This window comes from Nerophis ophidion, linkage group LG28 (assembly GCF_033978795.1).
Source record: "Nerophis ophidion isolate RoL-2023_Sa linkage group LG28, RoL_Noph_v1.0, whole genome shotgun sequence".
NCBI lineage: Eukaryota > Metazoa > Chordata > Actinopteri > Syngnathiformes > Syngnathidae > Nerophis > Nerophis ophidion.
Window position 1 is genome coordinate 18613939 of NC_084638.1, and position 26614 is coordinate 18640552.

General features: G+C 41.1%; 3 protein-coding genes across 3 annotated transcripts in view; 2 read left to right on the top strand and 1 right to left on the bottom strand.

Annotated features, from left to right (window-relative positions):
- LOC133545393 (zinc finger protein 501-like) overlaps positions 1–26614 on the bottom strand; it is a 399721-nt gene that overhangs the window by 116085 nt on the left and 257022 nt on the right. The gene's annotated exons all lie outside the window — the stretch shown is intronic.
- The window catches only part of LOC133545460 (gastrula zinc finger protein XlCGF52.1-like), a 119192-nt gene that overhangs the window by 13120 nt on the left and 79458 nt on the right, over positions 1–26614 (top strand). The window lies entirely within an intron of this gene.
- Positions 19653–26614, top strand: part of LOC133545440 (zinc finger protein 391-like) — a 15367-nt gene continuing 8405 nt past the window's right edge. Inside the window, exon 1 of the mRNA XM_061891046.1 lies at positions 19653–20176. Coding sequence (XP_061747030.1) covers positions 19990–20176 — 187 coding nt within the window. The 5' untranslated portion in view covers positions 19653–19989. The remainder of the gene's footprint in view (positions 20177–26614) is intronic.

Here is a 26614-nt window from a genome sequence, read left to right on the forward strand (position 1 = left end):
ACTTGTGTTTCTTACACTGGTACTTAGAAGAGAATCTTTCACCACACACACTGCAACTCAACACTTTCTCTCCTGTGTGTCTTCTCATGTGTGCTGTACAAGATTGTTGGCGACGAAAGCTTTTGTTGCAGCTTGAACAGAAGTATGGTTTTTCACCAGAGTGCGTTCCCATGTGTAACTTCAATTGCCGTCATTTTATATAACTTTTACCACATACTGAACATTGTAAAGGTTTTCCTCTGGTGTGTGTTCTCATGTGTACTTTTAAATTTTGATTTGTTACAAAACTTTTACCACATTCTGAGCAGAAAAAAGGTTATTCTCCAGTGTGTATTCTCATGTGAGTTTTGAAACGGTCCCTTCAAGTAAAATCTTTACTGCAGATTTAACATGAAAAATGTTTTTCTCCAGTGTGTGTTCTCATGTGTGTTTTGAAATTGTGCTTTTGAGTAAAATCTTTACCGCAGATTGAATATGAAAAAGGTTTTTCGCCAGTGTGTGTTCTCATGAGTACCTTTAAACTTTGATTTATTACAAAATTTTTACCACATTTTGAGCAGGAAAAAGGTTTTTCGCCAGTGTGTGTTGTCATGTGTGTTTTGAAATGGTCCTTCGAGTAAAATCTTTAACGCGGATTGAACATGAAAATATTTTTTCTCCAGTGTGTGTTCTCATGTGTGCTTTGAAATTGGGCTTTTGAGTAAGATCTTTACCACAGATTGAACATGAAAAAGGTTTTTCGCCAGTGTGTGTTCTCATGTGTGTTTTCAAATGGTACCTTTGAGTAAAATCTTTACCGCAGATTGAACACGAAAAAAGTTTTTCGCCAGTGTGTGTTCTCATATGTGTTTTGAAATTGTGCTTTTGAGTAAAATTTTTACCGCAGATTGAACATAAAAAGGTTTTTCTCCAGTGTGTGTTCTCATGTGTCTTTTCAAACTACAATGGTATTTAAAAGTTTTGTCGCAGTGAGAACATGTGAAGTGAGTGTTGTCAGTGTGACATGTCTTATCATCTTTAGAGTCTTCATCATCAGTGTCAGGAGAGTGTGACGTTGTGTCCTCACTATCTGATAGTGGAGCTAAGAGCTTGTCTGCTTGTGATCCTCCACAGTGGTCTCCATCAGCTTCTGTTGTCATGTGTTGTGTTGAGCTGCTGCTTGGAGGCTCCGCCCCACCCCTCTCCTCACTTTCACCTTTGACCTCATCATCTTCACTCTTCACAGGGACACCAGTCACAGGCATCTTGGTGAAATCAACCTCCTCCAGTTCTTCAAGATGCTCTACCTGCTGACTGATGCTGTGTTCCTCTTCCTCTTTAATGTGCAGGGTCAGTGGGTCCTCCTCTTCATCCTTAATGTGAGAGCTCAGTAAATACACCGCTTCCTTTTTAAAATGGGGGATCAGTGGGTATTTTTCTTCCTTCTTAATGTCGGAGGGCTGTGGATCCTCCGTCCGCATCCTGGGACGGCGTGGCGCAGTGGGGAGAGTGGCCGTGCGCAACCCGAGCGTCCCTGGTTCAATCCCCACCTAGTACCAACCTCGTCACGTCCGTTGTGTCCTGAGCAAGACACTTCACCCTTGCTACTGATGGGTGCTGGTTGGCGCCTTGCATGGCAGCTCCCTCCATCAGTGTGTGAATGTGTGTGTGAATGGGTAAATGTGGAAGTAGTGTCAAAGCGCTTTGAGTACCTTGAAGGTAGAAAAGCGCTATACAAGTACAACCCATTTATCATTTATCCTGAAATTCCACTTCTGTTTACTCTCACCTTTAACCTCATCATCTTCACTCTTCACACTGATAAGGTGTTTGTCTTCCTCTATGAAGTGGGGGGACAGTCCCTTTTTTTCTTCATCTTTAAAGTGTGTGTGTGTGTGGGGGGGTGAGGGGGGCTGTGGCTCCTCTTCTTTCACATAGAGGTGCTGTGACCTCTTTTGCTCCATACTAGAGGACCCCTCCTGTCGCTCAGGTGGACGATATTTTTCACAGACGTCTGCAGGACACAAGAAGACAAACACATGCTTGGATGGAAATAGATAAGATTTGACCAATTCAGATTTCATTTTCGATTCTGCTTTACGATTCGGTTATTTGTGGACTCACTTTTGTTTTCACATTCATTAAAAAGAAGAATCAACTTTGACTGGTTGAGAAGTAACATGAGCGTACAAAGCCAACAGTGAGGTCTTAAGAGGCACAGATTTTACGAGTCCCCCATGAAGTGCCAGAGCGCCCTAAGGAAATGAAAATATCCATAAAATAAAAATATTTTTGGCAAGAAATGAACAAAATACTACAGGTTATTTTGTGGCAATTACAAAAGAATGTCCAGTATAATTCTCAGGGCATTCAATCGATCAAAATTGGACTGTTAAACTGAACATATATACATAATATACAGTGTATATATATATATATATACACACACACACATATACATATATATATATATATATATATATATACTTATATATGTACATATATATATATATATATATATATATATATATACTTATATATGTACATATATATATATATATATATATATATATATATATATATATATTAGGGCTGCAACTAACAACTAATTTGATAATCGATTAATCTGTCGATTATTACTTCGATTAATAGTCGGATAAAAGAGAGGAATTACATTTCTATCCTTTCTAGTATTTTATTGAAAAAAACAGCACACTGCCACCATGTTCTTTCAACTTGCCAAATAAAACAAAGGCAAATGTTATTTTTTTATTTTTTTATAAAGTGCACCATTTTCATGCACAACAGCAATATTTTCACTTGGGGGATATTCAAAACTGGCTACTACCTATTCCAACCACTCTGCAATGTTGGATGCTGAATGTCTTTCCTCTAGTGGCATGGTCGTAAGGCAGATTGACTTCATGTTCCATTTTTTCTCCAATGTAAAAGGCATGTATTGCCAAGGTAGGCTGCAGTTGTCCAAACATCAGTAGTGAGAGCAATTTACTCTGGGTGGCTTTTATGTCAGTCTACACTGCTTGGAACGTCTGCTCGTACTTCCTTTCCATCAGTTTGGTAAAATGGGTCCTCGAGGGAAGAGTGTAACCAGGGTTGAGGACGTGAATCATTTGTTTAAAACCTTCATCTTCCACCATTGACAGTAGCCTCATGTCAGTCACCAACATATTCAGGATAGCATCAGTCAATGCAGCCGCTTGCTGTGGTTTGCAGACCTTCCTTTGTACCAAGTCGCTAATGCTGGCTTTCTTTCTTTCTGCAACGAGAGAAACTATATAATGAACGTACATAGTAGCATCATTTACACTTAACTAAATGCATACCTAGTTGATTTAATTAGTAATTTCTGACATAAAAGGCAAATACACAACCACATAAAAAAAAAATAACAGCTAAATGAAATAAATGGATATCGGGATGCAGCATACAACAATAATAACATAGACATGTAACTAATCAGATCAGAACTGGATCAGATAATGTACATGTTTCTGTTGTGAATAATAAAGGATTAATTTTAGGCTCCCTCTGAAAAATAGCAAGGATTATTCCAGCACATTCATAACGTTTATATTAGTAAAGCCTCATTAAAATCTTTATTGGGCCCGGCTACATCGATCCATTATGAAACCAACCTGAGATATTTCTGTCCGTTATGTCTATTTCGAAACGGAGTCAAACCTGCCGCAGACACATTATCAGCCCCGCGTTGCAACACAGGCATAACGTTAACTTTAATCACAAAAAAGCTGAACTAATGAATGCCTGTTGCGACTCATAATAACACAAAAAATGAAGTTGTCGCACTATCCAAAAAGTTCCTAACACTGAAAGTTTACACAGAACAGTTGCTGCTGCGCTTACTGAAAACAAATCTCCTTGTTAACAAAATATTAAAAGCATAGAAAAATGGCCACAACAGATCCATGTACTCGGACTATGGACTTAAAAAAGTTACGTACTGTGAGTTCTTCCTTCCATCCATGGCTCCATGTCTCCTCTTCGGGTGCTCCCGAAGCAATGTCGTACTTCCGTGCCACGCGAGGTCCATGCTGCACATTTTGCAGGAAACTGTCTTCTTTGAAGTCTTTAGAGTAAAGTGTTCCCACACTTTTGACGACTTAGGTCGTGCACTTTTCTCCATTGAAGCATTAACCTCAAGATGTTTCTCTGCTGAACTATCGCAACTGCTTTTTCTCCGCCATTTTTCGAATGTTCCCAGGCAAAGGAGACGGCGTGGTCACGTGAGCTGCACATGACACATCATTGGCTGGTTTACTGCTAACTCATGAGACGTGGCCGCAGCGCATGCGCATAGCATAGCTCCAACGAATCGATGACTAAAATTATTGGCAACTATCTTTATAATTGATTATTTGTTGCAGCCCTAATATATATATATATATATATATATATATATATATATATATATATATATATATATATATATATATACATACAATCCGGCCCCTGGATTTTTATTCATTTTTTGAATTTTTGGGACATGGGGGACTTGTCGGACTCCATCCCAGGTACGATTTTTGAACATTTTGAGGACTTTTGCCTACTTTCCCAACGTTCCCCTTAGTTTGCCTTAGTTTGGAGACCGATTTCAAAAATTGTCCCCAGCCGGGTATTGTTTTCCTTGGAGTTTATAGAGACTAAATCCAGCAGAAAATTGGCATTATAAACAAAGGGAGAGAGTTTAGAGGGGAAAAACATGCATTTCCCGGCAGGTGGGCTGTTGGTGCTGTCGTTTAACAGAGTAAACGTCGTTATTAATTGTTTGTATGCGGATACATTAGTCTGTGTGCACTTTGACGTGCTAGCCTAGCCTGCAGGTTAGCTTAGCTTGTTAGCTGCTAACAAAGAGAGGCGGAAGGGATCGACACATCAAAGCAGAGATCCAATGTAATTGTAAAGTGTTTTTATTGTGTGAACATGTCTACATTACAAATGATGTGAGTGTTGGTGAATCAGCAACTAAGTGCTGCCTTGAAGAAATATTTGTGATGTTTGAAAAAAAACAAAACGATAGCGGAGTACAAGGAGGAATTTTGTCCAACAAAAGAGGAGAAGGAGCGACAATATCAACTACTGGACGCTGTTTTCAAGAAACATCAAGTTGTGTTGCACATCCATCCATCCATCTATCTTCTTCTGCTTATCCGAGGTCGGGTCGCGGGGGCAGCAGCCTAAGCAGGTAAGCCCAGACTTTCCAGTCCCCAGCCGCTTCGTCCAGCTCTTCCCGGGGGATCCCGAGGTGTTCCCAGGCCAGCCTGGAGACATAGTCCACCCAACGTGTCCTGGGTCTTCCCCGTGGCCTTCTACAGGTCGGATGTGCCCTAAACACCTCCCTAGAGAGGCGTTTGGTGGCATCCTGACCAAATGCCAGAACCACCTCATCTGGCTCCTCTCCATGTGGAGGAGCAGCAGCTTTACTTTGAGCTCCTCCCGGATGACAGAGCTTCTCACCCTATCTCTAAGGGAGAGCCTTATTTCGGCCGCTTGTACCCGTGATCTTGTCCTTTTGGTCATAACCCAAAGCTCATGACCATAGGTGAGGATGGGAACGTAGATCGACCGGTAAAATGAGAGCTTTTTCTTCCGGCTCAGCGCCGCAACGATCCGCCTGTCAAACTCACAATCCTCTCTTCCCTCACTCGTGAACAAGACTCCTAGGTACTTGAACTCCTCCACTTGGGGCAGGGAACTCCACCCTTTTCCGGACAAGAACCTTGGACTCGGACTTGGAGGTGTTGATTCTCATCACAGTCGCTTCACACTCGGCTGCGAACCGATCCAGTGAGAGCTGAAGATCCTGGCCAATTGAAAGCATCAAGACCACATCATCTGCAAAAAGCAGAGACCTAATCCTGCAGCCACTAAACCGGATCCCCTCAACGCCTTGACTGCGCCTCTAAATTCTGTCCATAGAAGTTATGAACCACCTTGGCGGAGTCCAACCCTCACTGGAAAAGTGTCCGACTTAATGCCGGCAATGCGGACCAAGTTCTGACACTGATCATACAGGGAGCGGACTGCCACAATCAGACAGTCCGATACCCCATACTCTCTGAGCAATCCTCACAGGACTCCCCGGGGGACACGGCCGAATGCCTTCATGTCTACAAAGGACATGTAGACTGGTTGGGCAAACTCCCATGCACCCTCCAGGACCCTGCCAAGAGTATAGAGCTGGTCCACAGTTCCACGACCAGGACAAAAACCACACTGTTCCTCCTGAATCCGAGGTTCGACTATGCGGCATAAACTCTTCTCCAGTACACCTGAATAGACCTTCCTGGGAAGGCTGAGGATGCTTATACATATTGACACAAATATATAAAAAACACTAACCTAATGACAGATGCTTTTGCAATTGTTCGATTTGATCTTTCACTAAGGTTAAATCACCATAAATGATTCCAGGGCGCGGCACCACTGCTGCCCACTGCTCCCCTCACTTCCCAGGGGGTGATCAAGGGGGTGGGGCAAATGCAGAGGACAAATTTCACCACACCTAGTGTGTGTGTGACAATCATTGGTACTTTAACTTTAACTTAACTTAACCTAGTGGCCACAATAATTCATTAAGTCAAGCTCATGGCGCAGAAAGTTGAACGCTGCAGACACGTTTGTTACTGGATACTTTCATCACTTTTCTGTTTTGGAGACTTTGTGTACGTATTAAGCAACTATAATTATTTGATATGCTTAAAATGTGCTGTTTTAGAATAGCTGTTGTGTAGCTGCTAGCTCCTCGTAGCCTACAGCAGGTGTGTCCAAAGTGCAGCCCATAGCTATGTTTTTAACCGACCACGGGGAGTGGTGAAAATGTGGTATTTGCGTGTCAGTCTACTCAGCGGCAGCTACGCCCTGTTTTGTCATTGGACCTAAGTCTTTGGCTTGGTAGGCGGGTACAAGCCTACCAAGGCAGGTGGTACAAGCACGAGCATGGAGGAGCCTTTGTTTAGGTGTCGCAGCTTGGTGGTCGTGCCGTCAGGTAACACCAGGAAGGTTCCTTTTGTGAGATATTGACTGGTGCTTTTTTTCTCCCTGGACTCCAACTTAATATCTGGTGTTGTACTTCAGACCTCGGCCAAGAAGCCACGTAAACAGTGGCAAGAATGTGGGCGATAAGAGTTTATGTGCGTGGGCATGAACTTGCACCCAGTTTCAACTGGAAATCAAGGCATATCAATCAATCAATCAATCAATCAATGTTTACTTATATAGCCCTAAATCACTAGTGTCTCAAAGGACTGCACAAACCACAACACAAACCACTACGACATCCTTGGTAGGCCCACATAAGGGCAAGGAAAACTCACACCCAGTGGGACGCCGGTGACAATGATGACTATGAGAACCTTGGAGAGGAGGAAAGCAATGGATGTCGAGCGGGTCTAACATGATACTATGAAAATTCAATCCATAATGGATCCAACACAGTCGCAAGGGTCCAGTCCAAAGCGGATTCAACACAGCAGCGAGAGTCCCGTTCACAGCGGAGCCAGCAGGAAAAAATCCCAAAAGGAGGCGGATCAGCAGCGCAGAGATGTCCCCAGCCGATACACAGGCGAGCAGTACATGGCCACCGGATCGGACCGGACACCCTCCACAAGGGAGAGTGGGACATAGGAGGAAAAGAAAAGAAACGGCAGATCAACTGGTCTAAAAAGGGAGTCTATTTAAAGGCTAGAGTATACAAATGAGTTTTAAGGTGAGACTTAAATATTTTTACTGAGGTGGCATCTCAAACTTTTACCGGGAGGGCATTCCAGAGTACTGGAGCCCGAAATGAAAACGCTCTATAGCCCGCAGACTTTTTTGGGGCTTTGGCAATCATTAATAAGCCGGAGTCCTTTGAAGGCAGATTTCTTGGCGGGACATATGGTACAATACAATCGGCAAGATAGGACGGAGCTAGACCGTGTAGTATTTTATACGTAAGTAGTAAAACCTTAAAGTCACATCTTAAGTGCACAGGAAGCCAGTGCAGGTGAGCCAGTACTGGCGTAATGTGATCAAACTTTCTTGTTCTTGTCAAAAGTCTAGCAGCCGCATTTTGTACCAACTGTAATCTTTTAATGCTAGACATGAGATAGTACTTTATTTATTCCGTCAGGAGAGTTCCTTCAGGAAAATTAAAATTTTCAGCACAATCCCATTCAAGTTTAGACAAACATTACAGGGGGACAGAACAGGATCGCTGACGGGTCTGCCGGCTTCCAGCGCCCCTTACAAAAAAGATGAGATAAAGGTAAACAAAGGGGGGTGAGGGGGGGAGAAAAAAATAGAAGATTAAAATAAAATTTAAAAAATCGGTCTTTGCCTGGGCCCTGGAGAGGAGGTGCAGACTGAGGCCAAGGGAAAAAAACAAATAAATTAAAAAAATAAAAAAACAACTCATAACCATGGTACACATCCCTCTTCCATGTGTGTAAGAGGGAAACATCAAACATCAAAGAACACAGAGGACATTAAAGACATTAAAGCAGCAGATACAACCAGACACTTCTACATACAGCTATGAATAAAAAGTAAAAGAAACATATCCACTGTGGTGGCCTCTGCGGTGTTCCACGCCATCGTCTGCTGGGGAGGAGGGAGCATGGCCAGAGACAGAAGCAGACCCAACAAAGCAACCAAGACAGCCGACTCCACTCTCGGCCAGTGTCCAGTCCAAATGGATGAGCGAGGATACGTCCAAGGTGACTGATGTGTCCGACACCTGCTCACCCAGCCAAGACACCGCGAAGCCTCTCCGTCCCAGCGCTCAGTGCTAGCTCCGCAGCCCTGTCCCCTCATATGCATCTCCTCAAGTACATCCAAACATACTCTGGTGTAGCAGACACCCAACAGCTGGTCTCCATAGCCAAAAGGCTCCCGGGAGGCAGATCCAGGAGACCCGAAAATAATACGTTACAGTAGTCGAGGCGAGACGTAACAAACGCATGGATAATGATCTCAGCGTCTTTAGTGGACAGAATGGAGCGAATTTTAGCGATATTACGGAGATGAAAGAAGGCCGTTTTAGTAACGCTTTTAATGTGTGACTCAAAGGAGAGAGTTGGGTCAAAGATAACACCCAGATTCTTTACCGAGTCGCCTTGTTTAATTGTTTGGTTGTCAAATGTTACAGTTGTATTATTAAATAGAGGTCGGTGTCTAGCAGGACCGATAATCAGCATTTCCGTTTTTTTGGCGTTGAGTTGCAAAAAGTTAGCGGACATCCATAGTTTAATTTCATTAAGACACGCCTCCAGCTGACTACAATACGGCGTGTTGGTCAGCTTTAGGGGCATGTAGAGTTGGGTGTCATCAGCATAACAGTGAAAGCTAACACCGTATTTGCGTATGATGTCACCTAGCGGCAGCATGTAGATGTTGAAGAGTGCAGGGCCAAGGACCGAACCCTGGGGAACTCCACACGTTACCTTAACGTAGTCCGAGGTCACATTGTTATGGGAGACGCACTGCATCCTATCAGTAAGATAAGAGTTAAACCAAGACAGGGCTAAGTCCGACATACCAATTCGTGTTTTGATACGTTCTAATAAAATATTATGATCGACGGTATCGAAAGCAGCGCTAAGATCGAGGAGCAGCAACATAGATGACGAATCAGAATCCATCGTTAGCAATAGATCATTAGTCATTTTTGCGAGGGCTGTCTCCGTGGAGTGATTTGCCCTGAAACCGGATTGAAAGGTTTCACATAGATTGTTAGACGCTAAGTATTCATTTAACTGCTCCGCAACAATTTTTTCGAGGATTTTTGAAATAAAGGGAGGGTGACACCGGTCGGTAGTTTACCATGAGGTCAGGATCGAGGTTAGGTCTTTTAAGAAGAGGATGACTAACCGCTTTTTTGAATGCTAGGGGAACAGTGCCCGAGGAAAGTGATAAGTTTATAATATTTAGCACTGATGGACCTAATAATACAAAGAGCTCCTTGATCAGTTTCCCAGGAAGTGGGTCAAGTAAACATGTTGTTTGTTTTATTCCATTTACACGTTGTAACAATTCCTCTAATGTTATTTCCTCAAAAAGAGAGAAACTATTTTGGAGGGCAGTATCCGCCGTATATACAATCGTATCTGTGTTAATTGAACCCATTTGTAGCTGGGACGCATTGTCTTTAATCTCGTTTCTAATGACTTCAATTTTCTTACTAAAGAATTGCATAAAGTCATCAGCTGAGTGGGTGGAGCTACTGGAAGGAGTCCCTTGTTGGGTTAGCGATGCTACCGTACTAAACAAAAATTTAGGATCGTTTTTATTACGGTGGATGAGATTTGAGTGATATTTAGTTTTAGCTAAGGTAAGCATACGTTTATAAGTTATTAAACTATCACTCCATGCTTGATGGTGCACATCAAGTTTAGTTGTGCGCCATTTGCGTTCCAGCTTTCTACATAATAATTTCTGAGCTCTAGTTTCTTCTGTAAACCACGGGGTACGCTTTTTTTGGAGCCTTTTTTAACCTTAGCGGTGCTATGTTATCAATGGTTTCGTGCAGGGCGTCGTTAAAGTTGTTAGTGAGGTTATCAATAGAGCCCACATACTTTGGGAATGGTGCCATTACCGAGGGCAGTAGGTCAGCAAGAGTTGTCATTGTGGCCGTATTAATGTTGCGGCTGCTGTAGCAATTATTATTATTAGCTTGCCGAACATGAGTCTGAACCTCGAATTTTATAAGGTAATGATCGGACAATACTTTAGTATACAGGAGTATCGTAACTTTGGAAACGGTGATACCCCTGAAAAGCACTAGGTCTAGCGTATTACCGTTGCGATGCGTGGGTTCATTTATTTCTTTGTGTGAGACCACAGCTATCAATTATAGTCTGGAGCGCTACGCACGGTGGGTCCGATGGGGTATTCATATGGATATTAAAGTCCCCCATTATGATTATATTATCGCCGTGTGTCACTAGATCAGCAACGAACTCTGAGAATTCATTGTTAAGTCTGAATAGGGCCCTGGGGGGCGGTAGATAACAGCCAGGCACAGAGGCAGCGGTGTGACAGACCTCATAGTAAGCACCTCAAACGATTTATATTTATTATTTATGTTAGGACTAAGGTTAAAGTTTTCGTTGTATATTAGTGTATATTAGAGTCTTCATCATCAGTGTCAGGAGAGTGTGACTTTGTGTCCTCACTATCTGATAGTGGAGCTAAGAGCTTGTCTGCTTGTGATCCTCCACAGTGGTCTCCATCAGCTTCTGTTGTCATGTGTTGTGTTGAGCTGCTGCTTGGAGGCTCCGTCTCTCTCTTCTCCTCACTTTCACCTGTGACCTCATCATCTTCACTCTTCACAGGGACACCAGTCACTGGGAACTCCACCAGTCCTTCAATATGCTCTCCCTCCTGACTGACGTTGTGTTCCTTCTCTTCCTCTTTAATGTGGGGGGTCAGTGAGTCTTCCTTTTCCTTTTTACAGGGAAAAGTCTGTGTCAAAGATAAAAAGGAAACGCCAGAGGGTTCGTGGCACCTGGTCTTCCTCTTTGATGGATCCTCCACCATCCTGCAGCTACACTCCTGTTTTTCAGGCAGAAATTGTTCTTCACAGACGTCTGCAGGACACAAAATGACAAACATGCTTGAGAAATGTCCAGATTTGCTCAGTCACATGAGGCATTCAGTACGTTTACATGTACTTAAAATAACAAAACAAGTTATTATATGAATTGGCCTGAAAACAAACACACTGCTCTGTACAACATTATTCACAGGAAAAGACCACCACTTTTTAGGAGGGATGGGCAATAAGGCGTAAAATCTATACTGCGATAAATTCCCTTATGCCTGAGCGCAGCTGGGATAGGCTCCAGTGCCCCCCGTGATTATCATGTCAGTTACTGATGTATAAACTTGGAGAAAAGATTAGGTCGTTTACAGTTTAAATCTGTACTCTGTATTGTTTTCTCTGCTATGACGCCACCTGGTGGTCGAGTTCACTCACTACAAGTGCTGTGGGTTGAAAGTTTATTTCCTTTTGCTTCATGCCTGGAATCCGAAGTATGGTTTTCAGACCTAATTTCCCCTCTTTGACACAAATGGACGAAGACATGCTGATTCTAAAAGGCCCAAACTTAAAGAATCATAAAACAGGCATATCCCGGGCAGCTATATAGGGTCCTGTGTCAATTACCATGCGTAGATTAAACATGACCGTTGTATTAAAATGACTAGTTCTATCTCCAACTTGAAAGTGAGCGTCACCAACACTACTGCACACAGGAAAATGTGTGAAGGAGAATTGCAAGTAGCCGAAACAAAGATTGTGAATGACAAACAAGAAGTTCACGTATTTTTCGGACTATAATGTGCACTTAAAATCCTTTCATTAATGTACGAACTAATTCTGGTTGTGCTTGCCGACAGCAATTTTATTTGGTACATGGTGTATTGATAAGGGTATCCAGTAGATGGCAGTCACATATAAGAGATACGTGTAGACTGCAATATGACGCCAGTAATCAACACCAAAACTTTAAATGTCCCATTAAAAATAAAGAACATTACACACGGCACCCAAAAATCTGTCCAAATGTTTTAGGATGACTTTGACGCCACACCAATTGAGGGATTGTCGGTCTAATATGGCTACCGTAGTCAGAGTATTACTGTGGTGTGTGTATAAGGACCGCAACATGGCGCCCGTTAGCAGAGATATTATCTGGCATTTTGTATCACAACATGATGCAAATTTTTTTGATTGATTTTAATTTTTATTGATTGCTGTCCTCAGTATCAGCCCAAAGGTAAGAGATGTACAGGGGCGGTATAGCTCGGTTGGTAGAGCGGCTGTGCCAACAACTTGAGGGTTGCAGGTTCGATACGAAGGTTTCCACCATCCTATTCACTGCCGTTGTGTCCTTGGGCAAGACACTTTATCCCCCTGCTCCCAGTGCCACCCACACTGGTCTAAATGTAGAAAAAAAATCTATATTGGGTTTCACCTAGTAAAGCGCTTTGAGTCACTAGAGAAAAAGCGCTATAGAAATATAATTCTCTTCACTACATTATTGTTTACAAATTCAGTAAAAAGGGAAGACTTTAAGGGTATAAACCAAATTATTTAATTCAAAGCCATATTTAAATGTTCAATTGCTATCCTAACACCACCATCCTGTGTTTTGTCTGATTATGATTTGAAAAAGAATTGACTCATTCAAATATCATGAGGAATTTAAATATCAGTATCAGCATTGGTATGACCAATACTACCCCTGTAACTACTTGTAGTATCAGCCAAACAAAAGAATCAAACAACAAAACAAGTGATTATTACATTTTAACAAAACAGAAAAACAAGTGATTTTACATTTTAACAGAAGTGTAGAGAGAAACACATTACATTAGAAAGTTCCAAATAAAAACATTGCTAATTGAATTATTGAAACATTTCTAGCATGTATTTACGATTTCTACTGGATTTTGATCGAATTTAAAACATTCTTAGGCCGGCGTGGCTCGGTTGGAAGAGCGGCCGTGCCAGCAACTCAACAGTTCCGGGTTCGAGCCTAGTCACTGCTGTTGTGTCTTTGGTCAAGGTACTTTACCCACCTGCTTTTAGTGCCACCCACACTGGTTTAAATGTAACTTAGATTGTAGGTTTCAATATGTAAAGTGCTCTGAGGGTTCCACGGTGGGAGAGGGGTTAGTGCGTCTGCCTCACAAAACGAAGGTCCTGGAGTCCTGGGTTCAAACCCAGGCTCGGGATCTTTCCGTGTGGAGTTTGCATGTTCTCCCCGTGACTGCGTGGGTTCCCTCCGGGTACTCCGGCTTCCTCTCACCTCCAAAGACATGCACCTGGGGATAGGTTGATTGGCAACACTAAATTGGCCCTAGTGTGTGAATGTGAGTGTGAATGTTGTCTGTCTATCTGTGTTGGCCCTGTGATGAGGTAGCGACTTGTCCAGGGTGTATCCTACCTTCCGCCCAATTGTAGCTGAGATAGGCGCAAGCGCCCCCAAAATGGAATAAGCGGTAGAAAATGGATGGATGAATGGCTCTGAGTCACTAGAGAAAAGTGCTAAATGAATATATCTCACTTCACATAAAAGGAAACCAAACGTTTTTTTTTAATTTTGCCTATCAAGAACACACGTTTTTTATTTTTTATGCATTCTGAATAGTAAATAAATGCAATCAAAAGTCTGCTTACAATAAAGGCTATTAGAGTCACACTATTCTGCCTACAAAGAACTTAAAAAAAACATGCAAACACCTCCATTAAGGTTTTATGTGCATGCAGTAGGTATATATTGGTAGGTTGGTAATGCATGGCATCCTGCCAGCTGCTATGTTGACACTTATTTTAGTAGCTGTCATTAAAGACAAAGCTGGTAAGATAGGGACAATGGATAATTTTAGACAATTATCGACCTAGAACCAGCATGCTATCTAAAGTGGTGGAAAGTGTGATTATATACAGAGTTGGGGATCTTATTTGCACCACAGACAACCAATTTGGCTTTAAGAGCAAGTACAGCACTACCTTGTGCATTTATGCTTTAAAAGAAGCAGTAGAAAAATACAGAGCGCAGGGTCCTACAATGTTGGTAGGGTTTATTGATGCATCTAAGGCATTTGACAGAGTCAACCATCTCAAACTCTTTACCAATCTGAAGCACAGGGGTGTTCTGGGTATATTCTGGCATATTGGTACGACAGGCATTCGATGCAGGTAAAATGGGGGGAGTAGTTTATCCTCTCCCTTAAGAGTTGGCAATGGGGTACGGCAGGGTGGGCTTCTATCACCAGGCCTATTTAGCCTGTCTATGGCTGACCTGTCAAGGCAGTGGGAGAATGCAGAACAGGATGCATAATGGGGAACACCTTAATCAACCACTTTATGTACGCTGATGATTTGGCCGTTATATCTCCCAGTAGTGCAGGGTTCCACCAGCTTCTTAACATATGCTCAGACTATGGAGTAAAGTTTGACATCGAGTATAATGCCACAAAGAGTATGGTGATGATATTTAGGACCAAGGAGGATCAACATCTTAATTTCACAGGTTTCTAAATGTCTGGTCAAACCCTGTCTGTGTGCAACAATGTCAAATACTTATGACAAGGTGGAGGATGATGCCGACATGCTTAGACAGAGAAGAATATTGTATGTCCAAGCCAATATGCTGGTGAGAAAATGTCATTACTGCTCTGATGAAGCAAAGGTGTACTTGTTTAGAGCTTACTGCACCCCTATGTACACAGCACCCCTCTGGGTGAGGTTCAAGAAAGAGAGCTTGCACAAACTCCAGGTTGCATATAATAACTGTCTCAGAATCCTGCTCAGAAAGGCCAGGGGTAGTAGTGCCATCAAGCTTTTTTGTGATTTAGGGATAAACACCTTCCACGCCACCCTGAGAAAACTGATGTTTAAGTTTATATGTAGACTGCAGGGGCCCGAGAATGGTTTTATTATATAGATAACCAATCCTAGGTGTAGTTCTGTTAGATACCAATCCTATTTATGGAAACACTGGTATCAGTGCCTCACAATACAGAGGTCCTGGGTTCGGTCCTGGGCTCTGGGTCTTTCAGTGTGGAGTTTACATGTTCTCCCCGTGACTGCGTGGGTTCCCTCCGGGTACTCCGGCTTCCTCCCACCTCCAAAGACATGCACCTGGGGATAGGTTGATTGGCAACACTAAATGGGCCCTAGTGTGTGAATGTTGTCTGTCTATCTGTGTTGCCCCTGTGATGAGGTGGTGACCTGTCCAGGGTGTACCCCGCCTTCCGCCAAATGCAGCTATGATAGGCTCCAGCATCCCTCCTGATCCCGAAAGGGACAAGTGGTAGGAAAATGGATGGATGGATGTTATCTGTGCCTTTAAAGGGGAACATTATCACCAGACCTATGTAAGCGTCAATATATACCTTGATGGTGCAGAAAAAAGACCATATATTTTTTTTACCGATTTCCGAACTCTAAATGAGTGAATTTTGGCTAATTAAACGCCTTTCTGTTTATCGCTCATGTGGTGATGACGTCAGAACGTGACGTCACCGAGGTAATACAGCCGCCATTTTCATTTTCAACACAGTACAAACACCGGGTCTCAGCTCTGTTATTTTCCGTTTTTTTTTACTATGTTTTGGAACCTTGGAGACATCATGCCTCGTTGGTGTGTTGTCGGAGGGTGTAACAACACTAACAGGGAGGAATTCAAGTTTCACCAGTGGCCCGAAGATGCGAAAGTGTCTGCCGCCAGACCCCCATTGAATGTACCAAAGTGTCTCCACATTTTACCGGCGACAGACATGGCACAGAGATGTATGGATAACCTGCAGATGCATTTGCAACGATAAAGTCAACGAAATCACAAAGGTGAGTTTTGTTGATGTTGACTTATGTGCTAATCAGACATATTTGGTTGCGGCGTTACTGCCAGCTAATCGATGCTAACATGCTAAACTAATCGATGCTAACATGCTATTTACCGGCGGTGCTAAAGCAGACATGGCAAAGAGATGTATGGATAACCTGCAGATGCATTTGCAACGATAACGTCAACGAAATCACAAAGGTGAGTTTTGTTGATGTTGACTGCCAACTAATTGATGCTAACATGCTACGCTAATCGATGCTAACATGCTATTTACCGGCGGTGCTAAAGCAGACATGGCACAGAGATGTGTGGATAACCTGCAGATGCATTTGCAATTATATTACGTTTCCTTCCACCCACATTTAATGCGAAAAAAAACACTTTCCAATCGACGGATTTAAGTTGCTCCAGTGCCACAAGATGCGAAAGTCCTGATCGTTTGGTCCGCACATTTTACCGGCGATGCTAACGCAACTATTCGGCCATGCTATGGCTATGAATAGCATCAATAGCTATTCGCTCAATAGCTTCAGTTTCTTCTTCAATACTTTCATACTCCAACCATTCGTTTCAATACATGCGTAATCTGTTGAATCGCTTAAACCGCTGAAATCCGAGTCTGAATCCGAGCTAATGTCGCCTAATCTTGCTGTGGTAACAGCCATTGTTTGTTTACATTGGCAGCACTGTAAAACGTCACAGGGAAATGGATAGTCGCATTGCAAATAGCAAAAATCAAGCACTTTAAAGCTTTTTTAGGGATATTCCGGACCGGTAAAATTTTGAAAAAAAACTTCAAAAAATACAACGAGCCACTGGGAACTGATTTTTATTGTTTTTAACCCTTTTGAAATTGTGATAATGTTCCCTTTTAATAGAATGTGTAGAAGCATGTAAAAGTATATTTTTATTGCTGCTTATATTTATTTATGGTATGTTTTTTTTTTTACTGAATATACACAAGGATCGATTTGAGTTTATTATACAAATAGACTCAGAGAGGTAACTCATTTTTATGGGTAGTTAAATTCGACAGACCAAGGACAGCCACACGTTTGCAAGTACCAGACGTATATACAGTCGTAATCAAAAGTTTACATACACTTGTAAAGAAAATATTGTCATGGCTGTCTTGAGTTTCAAATACTTACGACAACACTTTTTTTTTTTTTGATAGAGTGATTGGAGCACATACTTGTTGGTCACAAAAAACATTCATGAAGTTTGCTTCTTTTATGAATTTATTATGGGTCTACTGAAAATGTGACCAAATGTGCTGGGTCAAAAGTATACATACAGCAATGTTAATATTTGGTTACATGTCTCCTGGCAAGTTTCACTGCAATAAGGCACATTTGGTAGCCATCCACAAGCTTCTGGTTGAATTTTTGACCACTCCTCTTGACAAAATTGGTGCAGGTCAGCTAATGGTGTTGGTTTTCTGACATGGACTTGTTTCTTCAGCATTGAGGGGACAAAGTGGCGAACTTGGTAGAGTGGCTGTGCCAGTAATCTGAGGGTTACTGGTTCAATCTCCACCTTCTACCATCTTAGTCACGTCCGTTGTGTCCTTGGGCAAGACACTTCATCCTTGCTCCTTATGGGTCCTGGTTAGCGCTTTGCATGGCAGCTCCCACTGTCAGTGTGTGAATGTGTGTGTGCATGGGTTAATATGGAAATACTGTCAAGCACTTTGGGCTCCTTAAAAAAGGGTAGGAAAGCGCTTTACAAGTACAACCCATTTACCATTTTACAATTTGTCCATATATTTAGGTCAGGACTTTTACGTGTGTTTAGGGTCACTGTCCTGTTGAAACACCCAGACAAACAGGCCCAGAGCATAATACTACCACCACCATGCTTGACAGTAGAAATGGTGTTCCTGGGATTAAAGGCCTCTCCTTTTTTCCACCTAACACATTGCTGGGTATTGTGGCCAAACAGCTAAATTTTTGTTTCATCTGACCACACGACTTTACTCCAAAAGGTCTTATCTTTGTCCATGTGATGTTAGCTGAAACAATAATTGAGCTGTTTTTTGTCCACAATACCCAGCAATATGTTTGAAAGAGAAAAGGCGAGGCCTTTAATACCAGGAACACCATGCCCACCGTCATTGCTGGAAATATACTAACATTGTTGTATATATACTTTTTACCCAGCAGATTTGGTCACATTTTCAGTAGACCCATAATAAATTCATAAAAGAACCAAACTTCATGAATGTTTTTGTGACCAACAAGTATGTGCTCCAATCACGCTATCACCAAAATATAATAGTTGCAGAAAGTATTGGAAACTCAAGACAGCCACGACATTATGTTCTTTACAAGTGTATGTAAACTTTTGACCACGACTGTATGTACATCATTGTCACAAGCCAACCACATTTCTTATACACAATATATTTAAAACATAGTGTTAATAATGAAATATAAAGTTAGTAAAGATGTGAGAGTAAGAAGTAAACAAACCTGTTCTGTGTAACACAACTTGATGATGTTTGTTATAATAGACATCCAGTAGTTGATGTTGTCGCTCCTTCTCCTCTTTTGTTGGACAAAGTTCCTCCTCGTACTTTGCTATCGTTCTTTCAAACATTTTCACACAATCACAACACTTTACACTCACATTAGTTCCCTACTTAGCGATGTTTAAATAACTTCCGCGTCTCTTTGTTAGCAGCTAACAAGCTAAGCTAACTAGCCAGCTCCACTAGCTGCAAGCTACCTTAAATGAAGCTATCAAACAGGAGAAGTGTCAAAGTGCGCTCAGACTAATGTATCCGGCTACAAACAATTATTAACCGTGTGTACTCTATTAAACAACATATATGTAAGAATACAGAAATATAATGCCCGCGTTTAGGACTTCTCCGTCAGACGCCATCTTGCTTTATCACCCGATCGATCCACGCATGCGCGTACTCGACGTCACTTCCATCAACTTGTTTTGCCACACTTACTTACCATGGTTCTTTTGTGTCATCTGTATTTCAATAACAATGTCATCATAAACCATTACATACGAAACCAACTTTATTTAAAAAATACATTATTATTTATGAAACTGCAGAGATCTGTACACAGACATGAAACATGAACGATAATTAATGTTTACATATATTTATACATTAAGTATACTTGTGTGAATGTGTATATATGTATTTGAATATACTTTGTATTGACGTATTTATTATTGAAATATTTTGGTTTTAAATATATTGGTTATTATATATCAGTCTGTCTTGATATGCAAACAAGCTCCAACGTTCCTTTGACTCTCCTGCGCATGACACATCTCGCGAAAGCAGAGTGGTACCGTCTGGTAACGTCAAGTGTGCGAACTGTCGTGAAAGCACATTGACGCAGAAAGAAATAAGCAGCGTCGTCATTTGCTCTCCAGTTTGTAAATATTAATGTCATAAAGTAGATATTTAATTATTTTTTCTAGGTTAAAATCGTCGCAGTGCGTAAGAAGCACTTTGCTGCTTCTCGTGCTCGTTTATTGTTAATTAGCTTAGCTCGCTAGTTAGCTTAGCTTGTTAGCTGCTAACAGAAGACGCAGACGTTATAAACACATCGCTAAGTGGAGATCAAGTGTGAGAGTAAAGTGTTGTGATTGTGTGAACATGTCTACATTACAAATGTTGAGAGCGTTGGTGGATGAGCGACTAACTGCTGCTGTTGAAGAAATATTTGTGGTGTTAGAAAGAACGATAGCTGAATACGAGGCGGAACTTTCTAGAACAAAGGAGGAGAACAATCGACTACTGGACGCTGTTTTCAAGAAAAATCAAGTTGTGTTACACAGAACAGGTTTGTTGACTTCTTACTCTCACATCTCTACTAACTCTCTATTTGATTGTTTGACAAGAAAATGACATTTGTTATATATAATCTAACCACAATGGCCGCAAACCTTAAAGTGTCTTGTTTACAACTTCCATCCATCCATTTTCTAAGGTGGGTTGCACGCTGGACAAGTTGCCACCTCATTGCAAGGCCAACAGCACTTGCTTAAAGTAAAAACAAAAAATCCAAAATCAATGACTAGCTTATTATTATTGGTGGTTTAACAAAACACACACACACACACACACACATATATATATATATGACACTTTTAAATATTCTTGTCGTTACTTGCTTTGTTGCCATTCAGTGCAAACTCATTTGAAAATAAAACATTACACAACAAGGAATTGCTCAAAATATATATATATGTATATATATATATATATATATATATATATATATATATATATATATATATATATATATATATATATATATGCAGTCCTGGGTTCAAATCCAGGCTCGGGATCTTTCTGTGTGGAGTTTGCATGTTCTCCCCCGTGAATGCGTGGGTTCCCTCCGGGTACTCCGGCTTCCTCCCACTTCATGTCTTTGGAAGTCAAAGACATGCACCTGGGGATAGGTTGATTGGCAACACTAAAATTGGCCCTAGTGTGTGAATGTTGTCTGTCTATCTGTGTTGGCCCTGCGATGAGGTGGCGACTTGTCCAGGGTGTACCCCGCCTTCCGCCCGATTGTAGCTGAGATAGGCGCCAGCGCCCCCCGCGACCCCGAAAGGGAATAAGCGGTAGAAAATGGATGGATGGATATATATATATACAGGCCTCCAATTTTTACTTTTTAAGGTCAAGGCAAGTGTTGCCTTAAAGGAGGGCTCATATTTTAGGGCACCGGGCAAGTTGGAAGAGTACCAAGGCAAACATTATTTTCTTTGGAGGCAGGGGCTCAGAAGTGCATAAAAAAACATGGTGTTTACTTGTTGATATCGATATCAAAAACACAAAGCTGCTTGGCTAATGAAGATTAAGTCTAATAAACAATCTTTGTTCTTCAACAACAACGTACTTCAGTACAACAGTTTGGCCAGCAATTGTTTGCCTGTTTTCTTATTGAGGCTTTTATTTTTGTATTTATTGTGTAGTTATTATATGCTTGTACTTGTAATTATATTGAGTTGTGGACCCCAGGAAGACTAGTGGGTTGTTGTGGCAACCAGCTAATGAGGATCCTAAATAAAAAATAACAAAGATAAAATTAAAATAACAAAAATAAAGAGTAGTGATACCTCTCACATCTAGCACTGACAACTCAGCCAGCAATCAATTTGATGATATGACAAAACATTTTAGCTAGTATTGATGTTAGTGGAACACTATTAAAGAAAGCAGTTGAATAAAGGAGCATCCCAGTAAACAAACTACAGACTTTGTAAACAAGTTGTGACAACGTTCCCGAAACATCACCTGCTGCATGCTAACTCTCAGTCCCAGTAGCTGACGGAAAGACGCTAGCTACATGTTTGAAATTGTTCTCCTTCAACAGCATTGTGCTCTTAATCATACATATGTATATATATATATATAAATATATATATATATGTGTGTGTGTGTGTGTGTATGTATATATATATATATATATATATATATATATATATATCCATCCATCCATTTCTACCGCTTATTCCCTTTAGGGGTGGCGGGGGGCGCTGGCGCCTATCTCAGCTACAATCGGGCGGAAGGCGGGTACACCCTGGAAGAGTCACCACCTCATCGCAGGGCCTCACATTCACACACTAGGGCCAATTTAGTGTTGCCAATCAACTTATCTCCAGGTGCATGTCTTTGGAAGTGGGAGGAAGTCGTATATACACACATACACACACACATATATATATATACATACATATGTGTGATTAAGAGCACAATGCTGTTGAAGGAGAACTATATATATATATATATATATATATATATATATATATATATATATATATAAGGGACAAGCAGTACTATATATATATATATATATATTTTTTTTTTTTTTTTTTTTTTTTAGGGCAAACATTCAGTGTGTGAATGGGTGAATGTGGAAATACTGTCAAAGCAATTTGGGCTCCTTAAAAAGGGGTAGAGAGCGCTATACAAGAACAACCATTTACCATATGTATATAGCCAACACAGCAGAGAGGACGCCCTTGCCTTGCAGAGTCCCCAGGGATTGTACCAACTAGTCCTTTCAACAATTTCTGCAGAGTTCAAATTTAACCACGGCAACCGTGGCAATTGCTGAGACCGCCCTATCTATCTATCTATATATATACATATATATATATATATATATATATATATATATATATATATATATATATATATATATACATTTTCTTCCGCTTGTCCCTTTATAAATGTATATATATATATATATATATATATATATATACATTTTATACCGCTTGTCCCTTTATAAATGTATATATATATATATATATATATGTAGGTGTGGGAAAAATCACAAGACTACTTCATCTCTACAGAACTGTTTCATGAGGGGTTCCCTCAATCATCAGGAGATTTTAATGGAAGCATTCACATACAATGGTTTATATAGGGCACAGAGTGGGTGGGTACAGGCAGGCGTAGGGTGTGGTGATTGGCTCATGTGTTACCTAGGAGCTGTTTCCGTCTGTGGCGGCATGTTGAAATGATTTCACTGCGCTTGTTGAGGGATGATAGATCTGGATGATATATAATAAACAGTTTCTCTTTCAAGCATAGGTTGCATCTTTTATTACCACTGTTGTAAGGTGTGCTGGATGCAAGAATTTGCCATGTTATTGAATATTCAACATTATTGTCTTTGAGGTTCCAAATGTGTTTGCTGAGTTCTGTAGAATTCTGCAAAGTCTGGTTTCTAAAGGAGGCGTTGTGATTATTCCATCTTGTTTTGAACGCTCCTTCGGTTAATCCTACGTACGTGTCGGATGTGTTAATGTCCTTGCGTGTTACCTTTGCTTGGTAAATGGCTGATGCCTGTAAGCACCCTCCGTTGAGGAGGCAATCAGGTTTCTTGCGACAGTTACATTCCTTATTGGTTTCAGAGTCGTTTAGTCTGGGGGTAGGCAGTCCTTTTGCAATTGCTTTGTTGTGGTTTGAAATGATTTGTTGTATGTTATTCATACAGCTGTAGCTCAATTTAATGTTGTTCTTGTTGAATATTTTTCTTAGGGTGTTGCCTTTGGGGAAGTGTTTGTCGATCAGAGTGAGGAACTTGCGGCCGATGTTGGTTGAGACGTTTTTGCTGAATGGCGGATTGTACCAGATGATGTTGTTTCGTTTTCTGCTCTTTTTTGGTTGGTTTCCTGGAGTGGGTTCATAGGTGAGGGTGAAGTTGTATCCGCTTTCATCAAGTGCTTTCTGGTATGGGGGGGTTGCTTGGTCGAATTCAGCTTTGCTAGATGACAGCATCGATAGCCTTTTATTAATTCCGGTCGGTATTCTGTTCGTGGTGGTGGGTGGGTGGTTGCTGTCATGGTGCACGTATTGGAGTGTTGTGTTGGGTTTCGTGAATGGTTGGTAGCTGTTATTTCTCAGGTTGAAAGTGACGTCGAGGAAGTTGACGGTTTGCTTGTTGGCTTCAATCGTGATCCGTAGGCCGTTTTCTTTAAAGATTTGGCATATTCGCTTCTTGGTGTTCTCGCTGCTCCTTGGCGAGGCGCGGCACACTGCCAGTCCGTCATCACGGTAAATACCAAGGTTCAGGTTGAGGCTAGCAAGCTGGGAGAGGAGGAAACTCCCAACGAGTTCGCACGTTTCTGCTCCGTCAAAACTCCCCATAGTAACGTCAAATGTTGAATTGTTCTTTTTTGCCATGGTGTACTGTTGTGGATGAGTATGGTGTTCTTTGCATGGATGGTGATGTTTCTTTCATTGCCTGTGATTGAGTCGTAGTCCGAGGCGAAGTTTAGTGCTTGGGTCAGTAGGTCTTGCGTGATGGAAGGGTAAAATTCTTCGATATCGAAGGAGATAAAGTTGTGTTGTTGTTTGTCTTGGATGTTGTTAAACCATTTGATTACTGCTGCTGTATTTCTCCATTGGTTGAGTGGTGTTTTGTCCTTGATTCTGCTCCAAATTGACAATTGTTGAGCACTGTACGACGATCCGAAATGGAAAAGTTCAGCATAGACTACTCCACGAAGAACATTCCCATACCCGCGCAGAAGGACTACAAGGAAAGACTCATAGAAAAGACGGAACACTTCCTAAGAAGGATGCGGTGGAAAGCACACTTTTTCCTCCACCCTGAAACAAAAGGAACGCAAAAGGAAACTTACGGATTCAAATCTACCAAGAACCCACCCACAGCCAAGGAATTAAAGGACTTTGAGAACGACATGCTCAAAATGATACAATCAGTCAAATTTAAGCCAGCCCGCAACTCATTCCTCACCAAGCGTGACGTCAAGGACTGTTAGGACTGTTATTTATATATATATATATATATATATATATATATATATATATATATATATATATATATATATATATATATATATATATATATGGAACCCTTCTCCACTTCGACCTTCAAAGTTCTCGTTTGAATATTTGCTACTACCACAAAGATCTGCACCCGCGGCGGCTCCACCCGGGCTCGCGCCCGACGCTTCAGCGCGCACCGCGGCGACCATCGAGTAGGATATATATATATATATATATATATATATATACACACATATATATATATATATATACATATATATATATATATATATATGTGTGTATATATAGATAGATAGATAGATGGATAGAATGGTCTCAGCAATTGCCACAGTTTCCGTGGTTAAATTTGAACTCTGCAGAAATTGTTGAAAGGACTAGTTGGTACAACCCCTGGGGAATCTGCAAGGCAGGGGCGTCCTCTCTGCTGTGTTGGCTATATATATATATATATATATATATATATATATATATATATATATATATATATATATATATATATATATATATATATATATATATATATATATATTCAAACCCCGTTTCTATATGAGTTGGGAAATTGTGTTAGATGTAAATAGAAACGGAATACAATGATTGACAAATACTTTTCAACCCATATTCAATTGAATGCACTACAAAGACAACACATTTGATGTTCAAACTCATAAACTTACATTTTTTTTGCAAATAATAATTAACTTAGTATTTCATGGCTGTAACACGTGCCAAAGTAATTGGGAAAGGGCATGTTCACCACTGTGTTACATCACCTTTTCTTTTAACAACACTCATTAAAGGGGAACATTATCACCAGACCTATGTAAGCGTCAATATATACCTTGATGGTGCAGAAAAAAGACCATATATTTTTTTAACCGATTTCTGAACTCTAAATGGGTGAATTTTAGCGAATTAAACGCCTTTCTGTTAATCGTTCTTTTTGCGATGACGTCAGAACGTGACGTCTCCGAGGTAATACAGTCGCCATTTTCATTTTCTCCACATTACAAACACCGGGTCTCAGCTCGGTTATTTTCCGTTTTTTCGACTTTTTTTTTGGAACTTTGGAGACATCATGCCTCATTGTTGTGTTGTCGGAGGGTGTAACAACACTAACAGGGAGGGTTTCAAGTTGCACCACTGGCCCGAAGATGCGAAAGTGTCTGCCGCCAGACCCCCATTGAATGTACTAAAGTGTCTCCACATTTGACCGGCGATGACAGACATGGCACAAAGATGTATGGATAACCTGCAGATGCATTTACAACGATAAAGTCAACGAATTCACAAAGGTGAGTTTTGTTGATGTTGACTGCCAGCTAATCGATGCTAACACGCTACGCTAATCGATGCTAACATGCTATTTACCGGCGGTGCTGAAGCAGACATGGCACAGAGATGTATGGATAACCTGCAGATGCATTTGCAACTATATTACGTCTACTTCCACCCACATTTAATGCAAAAAAAACACTTACCAATCGAAGGATTTAAGTTGTTTCAGTGTCACGAGATGCGAAAGTCCTGATCGTTTGGTCCGCACATTTTACCGGCGATGCTAACGCAGCTATTCGGCCATGCTATGGCTATGAATAGCGTCAATAGCTATTCGCTCAATAGCTTCAGTTTCTTCTTCAATACTTTCATACTCCAACCATCCGTTTCAATACATGCGTAATCTGTTAAATCGCTTAAGTCGCTGAAATCCGAGTCTGAATCCGAGCTAATGTCGCTATATCTTGCTGTGGTATTCGCCGTTGTTTGTTTACTTTGGTAGCACTGTATGACGTCACAGGAAAATGGATAGTTGCATACAGAGGTGGGTAGTCACACGCTACATTTACTCCATTACATCTACTTGAGTAACTTTTGGGATACATTGTACTTCTTAGAGTACTTTTTATACAACATACTTTTACTTTTTCTTGAGTATATTTATAGT